Source organism: Pseudoliparis swirei, chromosome 17 (assembly GCF_029220125.1).
Source record: "Pseudoliparis swirei isolate HS2019 ecotype Mariana Trench chromosome 17, NWPU_hadal_v1, whole genome shotgun sequence".
Taxonomy (NCBI): Eukaryota; Metazoa; Chordata; class Actinopteri; order Perciformes; family Liparidae; genus Pseudoliparis; species Pseudoliparis swirei.
In genome coordinates this window covers 7,462,403-7,476,163 of record NC_079404.1, presented here as the reverse complement: position 1 = coordinate 7,476,163, position 13,761 = coordinate 7,462,403, and the positions used below count along the sequence as shown (strand labels likewise).

Sequence of the window (13,761 nt, the reverse complement as noted above, 5' to 3'; positions counted from 1 at the left end):
CTACAAATACATTGTTTTTTAAAAGGTTGGACACATTTTTTTAGCATTCATTTGAAGTCGTGTTCGTGTCCACATGAAGTCAAGAGTGATCTCTTGAAGGAAATATCTGGCTCTGTAGATGAGAAAGTGAAGGACCGTGCCGGAGCTTTTTGGCGCTAACAGACAAAGTTGATGTGAGCAGTCGGAATCAACCCCAAAAAATGTAAACCGAAAAGAACAGGAACAATGTGCTGAAAGATACTAAAACGCTTCATAGACCTGAGAGGAACTAGGGAGAACATAGTCAGGGGATAATTCTCTTTGGGTGTGTGAGTATAAGCAACTCATTCCACATGTCTACACGTCGTCATTCTATTCATTGTTCATGAAGTTTGCATCGTGCAGCTTTAAATACAAGGTGGCCGAGTAGTGGGAAGACAGGGGAAAAGTGATCAAACTAATCAAGCAGAAATCAATAAGCCAATCTTTCTCTCAGGTCCACTGTCAACATAGTGGGAGAGTCCTTATCTTTAGTGTGTAATAAACATTTGGGAAAAGAAAGCTGGAGACCTGCTGCAGCTCCACGTGACCAAGACATGTAACGTGTAGGATTCAGAGACCGAGAGGGGCGGAAATGTTGGGGATCAACAGCCCCTTTGTGTACAGCTGCGTTACACCCTTTTTCACTTCTGGCTCTTAATGTTCTCTTCCCACAGACACACACACACACACACACACACACACACACACACACACACACAGACACACACAGATATACTTTTGTACTGAGAACACTGGGGGCCATTCATACTCATTCCATTGTAAAACCCTGTTACACTTAATGACACAGTTATACATTAGTTATAATCAAATACATGTGTTGCTTGTAAGGACATCACATTGCATTGACACTTTTCTCCTTAATGGGAGCTCAGTTATTCTGTTCCTGTTCTGTGAATCATGACCACTATCCCGCAGTGATCCTCCAGTGATGTCACGACTAAAGCCTTCCATGTGACTGGAGAGGAGGAGACATAACTTCCAGGGAGAGTTGGGATGTTAGATTCAGTTGACGAGCAGTGAGAGTAACATAGGGGGTGTTCCCATTGTGCCCGGGCTGCTGTGTGGCTTCTGTCCACTGGGACCGCCGCACTAAAGCTCAGGTTGCATACAACTCTGTGAGTGTTTCTTTAAAGACATGGCCACTGTTCCATAACCAATTCAAGAAACCCAACACTCTCCGAAGGTACCAAATACAGTCGCCCACCATCTGGTGTAGTCGAAGTAAAGCATGGAGCCGAAATCGGAAGCCCTCGTTGATAGAAAGTGGCACTGTATCCTCATCATGCTGCGATTACACAAAGACAGCTCTTCTTAAGGGGAAGGAAATGCTTCAAGGCCCATGAAGCCCTTCAGAGGTATGTCAGTTGTTGCTTCCTGCCAGTCCGTGTGCTAAAATAGTTTGCCAGGAATTCCGGCATGAACGTCAAATAAGCGAAAGGAGACCTACAGCGGTTCGACGCCGAGGGTCGAACGATCCCGCTGCCACAATAACAGCGTTCTCATTGCAATCCGTCGCTCGCATCGAGGATCCTCGGCACAAAGTGTGTGGAAGCTAAAAGTGTCTCAACCGGAGGAGGCTCCATTATTTACCTCTGGAGATTAAACAGGCCCTCCTCAGAGCCTGTAGGTTAAACCATTGGTTGCTGAAAGTGCTTCGGCCGAAGAGCAGAGGAATGCAGAGGATCTCATTAAAAACACAAACGTTTGAGGAACAAGCACAGCACCCTCGGACACACACGCAGACATACACACACACCAGCAGATCTGCATGTCAGCGGCCTCTTGAGAAGCAGCAGTGCTCGGCAGATGTGCTACAGAAATAGGGAAATGAAAGTTTTTAGACCACGAGTGTGACCAATAGTGACCGAGAAGTGAATCTATGTTTCTGAAAAAACAAAAGAGACAGGAAACTGAACTATAATGTATGATATAGTCCAGATTTGTAATGTTCGCTCCGGTGATACTTTAGGAAAACAGCTCCCCACTTCCTGTATGGTCACCCGAGGAATATAAACCAGCTGAATATAGATGGGCTGAGAGTGAAGACACAGTACAGTCGGGAGACTGGCACTGTGAAAATGAATACACTCAACAAACCTAAAATACTTCTTCATTTGGTGGTAGTACAGATAAATGATAACATTGACCTGACATTGTCACATGAGATGGTCTTATCCCCCGATGCTTCTTAAGAGTTTTGAATTTTTGACCATCTCACACAGGGATTCAATTCAATTCAATTCAGTTTATTTGTATAGCCCATTTTCAAAAATTACAAATTGGTCTCAATGGATTCATAGACAATGTAAATATGTGTGACAAACAGCAGGTCTTTTCTCTCAGATGCTGAATTGTCACACACATTCAACAGGCTGCTGGATAATCCATGTCAATAATCTTACCAGCTGTTTACAGCTGTGGATGCCTCGCTGTCGTTTGGAGCATGACACAAAACCGAGGCTGCGTGCTGTGTGTTGCTTTTTTGAGAATTTTTACTCAAACTGCAATAAGAGTAGTCTGCTGATGAAGAGTTTGAATGATATTGAACGAAGACACGTGATGATGGACAGCCTGACAGAAGCAGTGATGTGTTACTGGAAAGGCTGTTTGTAAAATATGTAAGTAAGTCATGAAAGACGGATCATATGCAAGGGAGTGTCAGCACTTGTCTGCACATTGTACATATTCAGAGAGCATAAAAACCTTCCACGAGGATAGAGACCTATCATTACTGACAAGAGGGAGCCATCATCATTTCTGATGATAAAGAGACACAAAGCTTCCCAGTGCAAATAACAAGGTTTTGTTTTGGATGACTTGGACTGTTATGCTCTCATGTAAGGAGGACTCAATAAGGGATTTCGTCTTTAGTTTATTTGTCTGTTTTATAAGGGACTTATGCCTCATTTCATGTCCTAGTCCATATGTGTGTATAACATATTATAAAGTAATGTGTATAGCTCCTGGTGATAATTCAAACCAGCCTTCATCGTCCTCTCTTGTGCAGAAAAGCTACCCACGATTGTTGACAGTTTATAGTTTGGACCCGCACACACACATCAAATGTCCATGTTTACCTTCCTTGACGTCGCTGTGGTGAAGCAGAGAGCTGCTGCGACATTGCAGCCCCATCAGTCCAGCAAACATCGTTACCAGTCAGCGAGTAGCGGATCCCGGTGCTGCGGTACATGGAGCTACACCATGTTTCAGAAGAAGTGGACTGATCTCATTTCCGTTGTGGAAAAATGAACCCAGGCGTTACTCTTTTTCTTTCCCTCTCCTCCCTTCACTTTAGTATGACCTGTGAAACCGGCTTTTCACACGCGCTCCGTTGTCCATAATAAACACTTCCCGACAGTGTTAATAGCCTCCTTGTACTTTTCTTACATTTCTTCTGGGTTGCGCGTGAACAGACGGCCTGGAGAGGAAGAAAAAAGATCCTCAAGTCATGTTTCTTGTGGAGAAATGGAAAACCCCAAAACATATCCCACTGTGTGCAGTAGCATAACAGCACACATTAATTACAACCTGTGTCTCATCGATCATCGATCAAGAATCCGTTGTCCGCGGAGTCCCTGTGGAGCAGCGCGAGGAGCTCCTACGTGTTCGGGAATTTGACTCCGGAGTCCTTCAGCCCGCCTCGTGACCTCAGCAGTCTGCAGCCTCTGGAGGCGGCGGGGTGACTGCTGCTGGTTCGACGTGTATTCACACTTTATTTATTTTAAAAAGCATCACAACTGCAACTGGTGAAAGAACAAGTCGAATTTTTTTTTTTAAAGCATGCTGTGATACGACCTCCAACTCTGTTATAGTAACACAAACTATTACATTTTCAAATGCATAAAGTTTGGATTTTTTAATGAGTATTATGTTTGTGCCATTACTGTGTTTTTATTCAGGTAGGTAGTTTTCACATTGAAACGTAAAAATAAATAAGTACAATCTCAAATCAAATCAAATCAAAAATTATCTAGAAATAACTCAGGTTTTTTGCAAGGAGTCATTACAAATGATTGTTTCAATGGCTTATTGTTGTTTTGTTCGCTGCAAATAGTCTAAAATGGAATATATATATATATATATATATATATATATTTGGACACATGATGTCCCTGGTGTTGACACGGTGTTAACATACTTCTCACGTGTATTTAAAATATGCAGGTCAAGTAATTGTTTGTGTGCAACAAAAAAATGCATGTTATTTTTGCATATTTTTAGACGTCCTGACGTAAACACAAACGTCTTCCTTTTTTGACGCTGGGAGGGAATGAATGAAAAGAGGAGCCCCACACAGAGAGACTGAGTCTTTTCATCCTCCTTCCCACACATCAAATGCTCCTTTCATTCCGCGGCTGGCTGATGGACAAAACTGCGCGATAAGGAGCTCAGTTCAGCCGACACGACAAGAGGGCAGCCTTTATACTGAGTGGGGCCAGAGAGATGCTTGGAAGAGCGGGTCGGAATGTGTTCGATCGATCCAGAATTAACGATTGGAAGCAGGCAAATAAATCAGCTGGGAAAAAACTTAATTACACACAAGAGATTTTGACTCCAAGTTTTAAAAATGAACTGCAATGTGATTTCGTCCCAATATCGTCTTGCTGTCTCGTGACTTTTGTGTTGTCTGGTCTGTTGTTGTTTTTCACAACAACCCCTTTTATAATCTCAAATTAATCATGCACAAAAAGGCTTAAACAAATTCCACAGCGGTTTATCTGTTCAATTAACACCCTTTTTATTAAATGAGATCCTATTTCTACGAAATGTTTTTCAGTTTTGTGAAGATTCAAGTTATGTAGTACTGAGATTGGCCACCAGGTGGCATGGTTTAATTAAATGAAAACCCTTTCTCTTACTGCCTATAGAGCGTATTCACTCACGTGACCACAACAACCTTTGGCGGCCATGTTGGGGTCCATGCACGGCATTGTTTTGCTTTTTTTTTAATGCCGCTCTTCTTTAGAAATGACCATCATATCCTGAAGGAGACACAATTTCAGTTCAAAACGGTGTGCCTTGTGATTATGGTGCTGTGCCTCATTGTTGGATGTGGGACTAATGATTCAGAATATGGGTTTATCAGCTCAACAAGACAGGCTATTACTTCAACTTGTCATGCATCTACTTCGGCTTCACTCGGCGTATGAGCGTTAGGACTGTTCTCATGTGTTTCTGTTGATACATCGGGTTGTGGGCACGTTTCCATTGACACTCGTCAATAATCTCTTTTTGCTTTTTTCGCCGAGCGAAAATCAATGTCTTTCACTTGCGCAAAAGGAACTGTGGATGGAAACTTGGGAGGAAGCCATGAACATGGCAACTCCGTCGGGCGATGTCTGCCTTTACTCTGTGATTCATTTCAAGGTAAAATAAAACACTGGCTCCATGGGAACAGCACTCAGCACGGCCAGCCAAACAGTCACTGCTGGTCCTGAAGGAGCTGGAAGCGGCTTCATCCAGACACTCGTCCTGGAGGCGGAGCTGTGCGACTACGGATCATATATGAACCCAGACACGGGCCGCTTGATGTGGTATTTCTACAACAAGTATAACGCATAAATAGTTGTTAATGTCCCATGGTCGATAGCGGAAATGAAAACTGTTTTACAGGAATGTGACCGGGCTATGTGCTGGTCACGAGTGGTAACTAGCGAATTAACCACAAAGTGTTGAGCGAGTAAAATCAGGTAAAAAAGCGTTGCGAATATTCAATTCCAACCGCTGAAATCTTTCTTTGGTAATGCAGAAGGACATGAGGTTGCTGGGCGGGCTCTCGCATAATCAAACAGCGGACACGATAGGTCAACTTCTGACATTTAATAAGTGGACCCCAAGATGGCGCGATTGAGATGCTGACGTCACGTGAATACGCTCTATAGAAAGAGCACCAAGAGCAGAGAAGTGACAGATCATCTTTAGTGTGGATAAATACCTAAATGCCTTGTATGTTTATACATAAAGCAGAATTGGAAAAAGATAACTTTCATCCTAAAGCTCTACGTTATGAGATGAGCATCCTAAAAAGGAAAAGCTTTTGACTAACAAGTTACACTTTCTATTAAGTTAAATCAAACTCGTTAAACTATGCAGGCAGTACTCTGTGGCCATCTATCTTGTTGGAAATAATTTTACCACCATCAGATAAGTGGATGAGAAAAATAGCAGGATATTGGTTTTCTGCAAGGAATATTTCTCAATGTGCTCAAACCCTTGTTATGAATTCATGTCATTGCAGTGGGGAAGACTTAGAGAGGGTATAATAAGGAAGTAGTGGGCTTTGTGTGTGTGTGTGTGCGCGCCTGCCAGCCAACAGGCACGTACAACGTATAAAGGTCATATGATCCTCCTCCACAGAGTATGCGGTGTGTGTACAAGCAGCCAATGGTTCTACCTTAGATTATCTGTGTGTAATAGAGCGAGGCGAGGGCAGAGAGCAAAATAAAATAACACACATTATCAAAGCAGCTTAAAGCCTGGGAGAGCATGGCATATTTGGCACAGAACTTTTTTATTCATGCAAAACAACTGAAGTTATTGGATCTTTATCAAAGGAAAAACAATCTATTGCCTATTGAAACGCTGCTTTTATTCTAATAATAAAAACATTAACAAGCATGTCACAAACCACATTCAACATCTGTCAAGCCCCGTTAAAAAATACATACAAACATCAAACTGGAGCACAACTAAAGCGGACAATGGCGCCTTGAGAACATGAACACTGTTCCCAAGGCTTAAACCACTCCTTCCTCGGGTTCGAGGTGTGTGGTTCTACTGGAGAACACGTCGGCCAACATGTGTTTGGGGATTTCCGAGCCGCGAACGCGCAGCGCGTAGCAGGCGTCCTCCACTTTGCCCAGGCTCTGTCGCAGTGTGTGCAACTTCTTGGACACCTCGTATGGGCCCGTGTTACCGATGTAAGAGAAACCGTCGTGGATCTGCTGCAGGAACTGGCTCACCTGGAAGGGCGTGTCAATGTCGCCGTTGCCCACGCTGCTGATGCACAGCCGCATCAGCTCTCCGGTCAGGTCGGCCACACCCAGCAGGTAGTCGGCGGGCGTCACCTGGAAGGTCAGGACCGCCTCGACCGAGCCCTGAGACGAAAGAGCTTATTTTAGAAAAGGCGAGAGATTCTGAACGCCGTGGGGGATGATGGCTTTTAAATAAACTGTGCAGAGGAATTCTGATGTAGCCAGATTTACACACGAGATTGACGCAGACAGCAATATTTGATGCGTTTATGATGTTGTCTCGCTCTGCTTCTCGTAGAAGCACTGGGCTTCAAATAAGCGAAGTCCAATTTTCCTCTCTGCTGCTTTAACTCCAAAATATTAAGGTTCAAGCAATCTTGCCCCCATCGGCAGTTCTTCAAAAACAGCGGCGTGGAAAAAATGAAATCATGCCTATAATTGTGGCACATGGTAACAGCCAATGTTCTCTACCTTCAGCTCTTCCTGCTCTCCTCCCATGAACACCAGCATGGCGTTGATCTCCTCCAGGCTGATGAGGCTGCGATGGCGGATATAGTACAGGAACGTGACGGCCTCCACATACTCCTGGATTCCTAAATGCATTCAAATGACATCGAGATGAGCTGCCACTATTTCACTCCTCCAGCTGTTGAATCTAAATGCGTTTGTGCTTTACTAATAATCCCCATTGCAAAAAAAATAAGCTGTTGAATTGTGTTTCGGATGAGCAAAGCATGTAGAGTGTGTATAAACACAACATGGTATCTGCACACTGCAGATCCTAGATGTAGATAATGACTCAAATAAAACACGTTTCCTCTTGCTGTTTTTTTCTTCTTCCGTCGCAAGTGGAGATGACCCCTCATTTGTTTTCTGGCCCGTGTAAACAACTATCAGATAATCACAGGACGGAAGACTGTCAGAGGTTTACTTTTGGAACGGCAATTGAACTTCAAAAGGGCCTCCCATCTCCGGTAGCGAGCTCCAGAGAGGCGAGAGGGGAATGTAGTTCATCTCCACTTCATTTGCACCGACTTAACTTCAGTGGTTTAGTCTTGATGGATTTTTTTTTTTTTTTAAAGACCCACAAAAACAATGATCTCAATCCGGGTCTTACTCTGATCGATGAAGTCCTACCTAAGAATCAGTTTCAACTTGGAAAAGTGTGGTCGTTTCCAACAGGAGATTTTGGTCATTGCAAATCAACACTGTGTGAAGACGCGCTTTCACATTTCTGCCGACCGCCTGTGAACGGACCTCGTTCTACAGCCACAGCATCCGTGTGCTATTTTTGGCTTGGGCAATACCGCGCTGCACCCGATACGCCCTTGGAAGGTCGAGTGAGGTAGGTTGTGTTATTATTTCATGAATGATAATATATCTATGTCGATGTTTACATCCCTGGGGCCAGTTTCAAATGCTAATTGAGCAGCACTTTATTATGAGTCAAGTTATTAACCAACTTTGAACATTTAAATATACTGTTCTCTCTTCTTCTTCTTGTTTTTTTTAGTAACTCTAAGTGGGACAGGAAATGACATCAAAAGGTGACACCAACTTTGAGGCAGGCAGTTCAGTTCCCGAGTTTCCTGCCAGGAGCGGTTTGTGTTATTTAGTCTGAAGCAGCGTCACCTTCCCAGAAACAAGTAGAGGTAGATGTTTAATCAATGACCATTGGAAAACCAACAGCTGTGCCAATTTCATTGAGGCAAAAGTTGAGGCCTGAAAGGATTAGTAGGTTTAATAGAATAACAATTCAAACATGTATGAATGGCCAGAGATGATTTACAGATTAATTGAGTTCAATGTGTCTACCGAGTGGTTCACTGAGTTGCAGGAAAGAACCCCTGCCAGTACATTTGTGTTTGCACTGTCTCATCGCCGCAGGCTGGGTCAAGCTAAAGAGCTTATCATTGCCCTGGTATCAGTGGACATTAGTTCACATTGAGCCCACAACAACATTGATGGTCTTTTACATATAAGTAAATAAATCCAAGCAAAAAAAGAAGACCATGACACATACAACATGCCTGGAGACTAGTGATCCAGCCAGGATTATCCGGAGAGCCCGAGCAGCGAGTCCAGTCTCAATCTAATAAAAAAACGGTATAACTGGAGGGAAAAACGCCTAATTGGTGGGAACTGCCACTGGTCACGTCGCGGATGTTGCAGGGGTGATTCCTGAGTGACCACAATCTAAAAATGACTTCCCCAGCTGCCAGATAACAGCTCACCCTCGCTCCCTGTAATGCTTTTCTCCAAACACTGCAGACACTTTGGCTACGCTAACAAAAACTGATATTAATGCGAGTGGGAAGACAGAGTTTTATCACGGCGTGTCTGTCATATCCAGGCCTTCATCAAGGTCACGCTCTGACACCATCAGTGACTTTGCAATAAGCCAAAAGCACATATACCTGCAAAGTCATGAGGGGTGAAAAAGGTGAAAACAGGGGGATGTGGTGTGTCGCCACACCACATCCACATTGTTTGATGACACCTCAAAGCTTTTATAACTACGGCCTTTTGATTGTCCTGACCACAAATCTAAATAATAAAAACAAACATTTTTAGAAAAAAGGTCCTCTGAATAATTCAGTGATCGGGCCCTAATAATGGCAATAACAACTTTACATTGTCATTATATATAATATGGTTAAAGCCAGTCATGAACCAACTTCCTTTTTTTGGACTCGTGTGCTCTGCTGAGCTTTGAGCCTGTTCCATGAGCCTGTTCCATGATTCTGTTCCATGATTCTGTTCCATGATTCCGTTCCATGATTCTGTTCCATGAGTCTGTTCTTTCCTCTACCTGGTTGTCACGATCCTAAAATTATAACTTCTATACGATACTTGCCATAAATATCATGATACCCGATACCAGAATTCAATACAATACCATAAATACGATATACTATAAATACAATACTGGTTTATTTATCTACTGTAGTAATAAAATAAAAAACATGTTTTGACCTGTTTTCAAAACAGCGAATTTTGCCGAAAGGTGACAAGTTTGCAGGTATGAGCACGAATAGGAAGACTAAGGTTATATAAATGTATTTAAAGAAAGGACATATGCTGCAATTTCTGACAAGAGCATTCAATCAAAGGCTAACCAGACACACACTGCATTCATACTGCATACTTATTTATTTTAGTAAGTTCTGCCGCTGCCCTCGCAAAGTACGAACTGTTGCATGTAGTATGCATTGGCCTTGACCTTTGACCCTCTTGCTCATATATTGCAGCACACAGTATTGTGAGTCAGGGTAGCCAGAAAAGAATGTTGGCTTGCATCCGACAAAATGACGCCGGATGCAATCGGACATCCTGGTATGTTCTGTATTTAACATGCATTTAACTATGTATTGGGACATACCAAATGTTTCTGACATACTAAATAGTATGGTATTATGGGTAGTGGAAGATTCTCCAGCTATGTGGCTGCAATGAGACACAGCAGTCCTTTGAGCTGAACATACTGGTGTTCAGCAGCAAAGCAACTTGAGGGGAGCATGAATTGTTGTGCAAAATGTCATTGAGATAGTTCAGTCTAGACACACAACCATCCGAAAAGCTACACCACTAGAACAGCAAAAAAGGTTAGCTTGTTTCTTTATTGTACATATCCCAGCTACTAACTGCAAATTCATGCTAGAATAGTTATGTTAATTGGATTTAAACCTATCAAATATTTTTTAAAGGACCAAATGTATTTTCTGGTTATTTGTAAGTCTTTACATAACACAGTTTTTTCCCCCTGAAAACTTAACCTTGAACATTTTTACACGCAATATCATAAAGATAATGACCTTCATGTACATTTTATTTTAAGGATTATTAAACAAAAAGGGTCACTGGAAACTCACCAGGTGTGAAAGCTCTGTGAAACTGAAAGATGTCCTCTCCTCTGAGTTCTTCAGCAATTTGACCAATCTTCTGCCGGACCGCATCCAGTTTCACGTCGGCTTCTTTCAGAATATCGTCTGTATTAGAGACACTTCCAACCACGTGGGAAAACGCAGAATAAATATTCAAAACAAGGTCTGCAAGACACACTTTGCTTTAAAATACTCCCTAAAGCAGAAGTTACATTACAGTATTCCAATGGAAGTTATACAAACAACTGTCTCTTGAAACTGGAGGCGAAACAATGTGGTTTAACAAAACAGAACTCAAATTAAAGCCTGAAACAAACGTTCCAAACTCAACTGCACCAAGTAACATGACGGTGCGTTACAATAATAAATACCTGGTCACTCTGTGTAAAAGAAAAATGGTCCTCTTGCTTTCGATGGTGACGTCCCGACTGATCTTAACAAGCCGCTCATGTTTGTCATGTTTGGTGTCAAGCTCCTGTTGGAAAACTTAACAGACAGGAAAAACCACATGTTATTTTCAGTAAAAGTGTCTTTATACAAAAGACATACAGCAAACATTTGGGTGGAGAATGCGGTCAAAATGCTGAGGATGCAGTTACCTTTGAAAGCAGCAATGACAGGTGAGGATGAGTTGACATCACGATCCTGCGCTGCATCAGCATTTCTCCGGGGACATTCTTCACCTGACACGGGGCAGAAAAGGTCAGGTGATACTGCATCTCATCTCCAATAATAAATGCCTCTGGTTGCTATCATTTTCTTATCTGACCGTGGCGAAAGCAAAGAGGGACTGCACCGATTTGGCCCATGAAGATCAGTTTAGTCATGTACCCTTTTGTCAACGGCAATATTTAGACTTGAGCTGTAGACTTATGGACTAAATATTGAATGGTCTTCGTTACAAACGGTGGATATAAAGCATTGAAACACATGCGGTGTGCATCAAGCATGAGGGACTAACATAATACACCAGTATAGAGATAACTTGCGGTAATTGTAGGATTTGTCTTTTCTTTTTTTTGTTGACCCATTTGTAAGACTCAAAATGAGGATACTTTGACTACTTTATATCTGTCTCTTCATCGTAAGTCCGCAACTTCAATGGAAGTGTGATATTGTAGAACCTGTAGAATGAAGCAAGTTATCAAAAGAAAATGTAATAATTGCAACAATTTGATATCATCTTTTCATCATTTAATGCATTTTTTAATCAGAGATCCCATCCCCCATGAAATCACTGTTTCCAGCTTCTCAACTATGTGACGTTACATCTGCCTAGTTTATTAGTTTTCTATGATAATTAAGAGACTATCTAACTTCGCTATTATGAGAAATGCATTTGGGTTTGCAGCCTTTTCTTCTAATCTCACATGTAGTGGACCAACTTTTTAGTGAATTAAACGAGAAAACAGCGGGCTGTTTCAACATTAATGAAAATAATTGACAATTGCAGCTAGGACCAATACTAACACCTAGATAAACTCGGCAAGCAGTGCTGAAAAGAGAGAAGAGCCAAATACGAATCGTGTCTCTCCAGCTCAGTCTACATGTTAACCTGAGCTCACGTTTCACTCGTTATCCCCGATGACAACAAACCAACAGCGTGCTGGGAAACATTGCTCTTCTTAGTCATGTCTCAAAACGGGACTCACCTTCTCGCCTGTCCATGCCTTCGGGGTTGCAATGTCTTCTTTGAATAAATGTAACAATTTTCAGCTCGGTCAAGGTATTACGTATTTTACTGGAAGTGTTTCAGCGACGCAAGTGCGCGCGCTGCCGACCAATTGTAACGAAGCGGAGTAACGTAAACTGGTGCTTTACATCCGTCAGGGATTTTAAAAGATCACCAGACAAAACAGCTGCGTCTACACGTGAAAGTTGCCGTCGCTGAATAAAGTCTTAATATCCTACAATGCGAAAGAACCCGTGTTTAGTTGTTTTTATTAACAGGCATCCATGTGGTCGTCATTATTCGCGGGGCTTCTGCGCCGTATGTGGACGTAGCTGGAAATGGGAAATGCATTGTGGGATATGTAGTATAATCAGAATCTAACGTTTTTTTATCACGATTTCCTTCAACACACTTGAGTCATATTTGCAGAATTTTTATTTTTGTAATAATTCAAAATAGTTACAAATAGGTGAAACTATTGGCCGTCCACAATTAATTGTTTATTTTAAATTGCGCTTGTCCTAGAATATAACCATTCATATGTTTGTACTTGTTTTTATTTTTATGAAGCATTCAGTGTATGATTGATTGTTACATATATATGTACACATTATAGTCATGCTCCTATGTAGAATGTAGACTAATAGTGAGTGGCACGTGCCCCCCTTGCATCTTAAATACTCTTTGTTTTAAGTAAAAACCCAGATTAAACAACCCGACATCTCCAGACTGCCACCCTAGATTGGCTTGTGTCATTCGTTACTATTAAAGTATGTTTCATCCAACATTTCTTAATCAGATTACCTGCTTTTATTCTGTAACCCCTCCTCCAGGGACTCCTGCAGACTGTGTACGTGCCACACGACTGGTGCCAACTTGAGTTTGCGCCTTGCCTCTGCACAACACACTCCCTGTCATTCAATCTCCGGTTTCTATTATTTGATGAGGTATTGGCCCTATTGTGTATTCAGATGACCGTACATTACTGCTTTATACAAAACCTAATCAAAATGTGTTGCAATATGCATTCCGATGGTCGTTTTTACGTTCCTATGAAGCGCAATTATGAGCGTCATAACTGCTCACTCACGCATTTATCAGTCTATCAAAATACCAGCAACACCTTTCTGCAAAATATTCTTTTGTTGTGTGAAAGGAATTTCACACATGCAACCAGGAATGAGAGCAA

At 42.1% G+C, this 13,761-nt stretch overlaps 2 protein-coding genes across 5 annotated transcripts in view; both read right to left on the bottom strand.

Annotated features, from left to right (window-relative positions):
- disc1 (DISC1 scaffold protein) overlaps positions 1 to 3,713 on the bottom strand; it is a 45,786-nt gene extending 42,073 nt beyond the window's left edge. For 2 of the 4 annotated variants that reach the window (XR_008834207.1, XM_056435135.1), the window contains exon 1: positions 3,120 to 3,713. Coding sequence is in view for 2 of the 4 variants with exons in the window: in XM_056435135.1 (XP_056291110.1) it covers positions 3,120 to 3,189 (70 nt within the window). In the remaining 2 variants the exon portion in view is untranslated. Of the gene's footprint in view, positions 1 to 1,798; positions 1,854 to 3,119 lie in introns of all 4 variants that reach the window. The other 2 variants (XM_056435136.1, XM_056435137.1) reach the window with 2 other exon arrangements.
- Positions 3,714 to 6,531: 2,818 nt separating this feature from the next.
- tsnax (translin-associated factor X) lies at positions 6,532 to 12,851 on the bottom strand. The gene is made up of 6 exons (XM_056436176.1): positions 12,553 to 12,851; positions 11,500 to 11,583; positions 11,272 to 11,386; positions 10,889 to 11,019; positions 7,488 to 7,609; positions 6,532 to 7,139 (listed from the first exon to the last, which is right to left on the bottom strand). Exons 1-6 carry the CDS (start codon positions 12,566 to 12,568, stop codon positions 6,780 to 6,782), a joined length of 828 nt encoding a protein of 275 aa, XP_056292151.1. The 5' UTR covers positions 12,569 to 12,851; the 3' UTR covers positions 6,532 to 6,779.
- Positions 12,852 to 13,761: the final 910 nt, after the last annotated feature.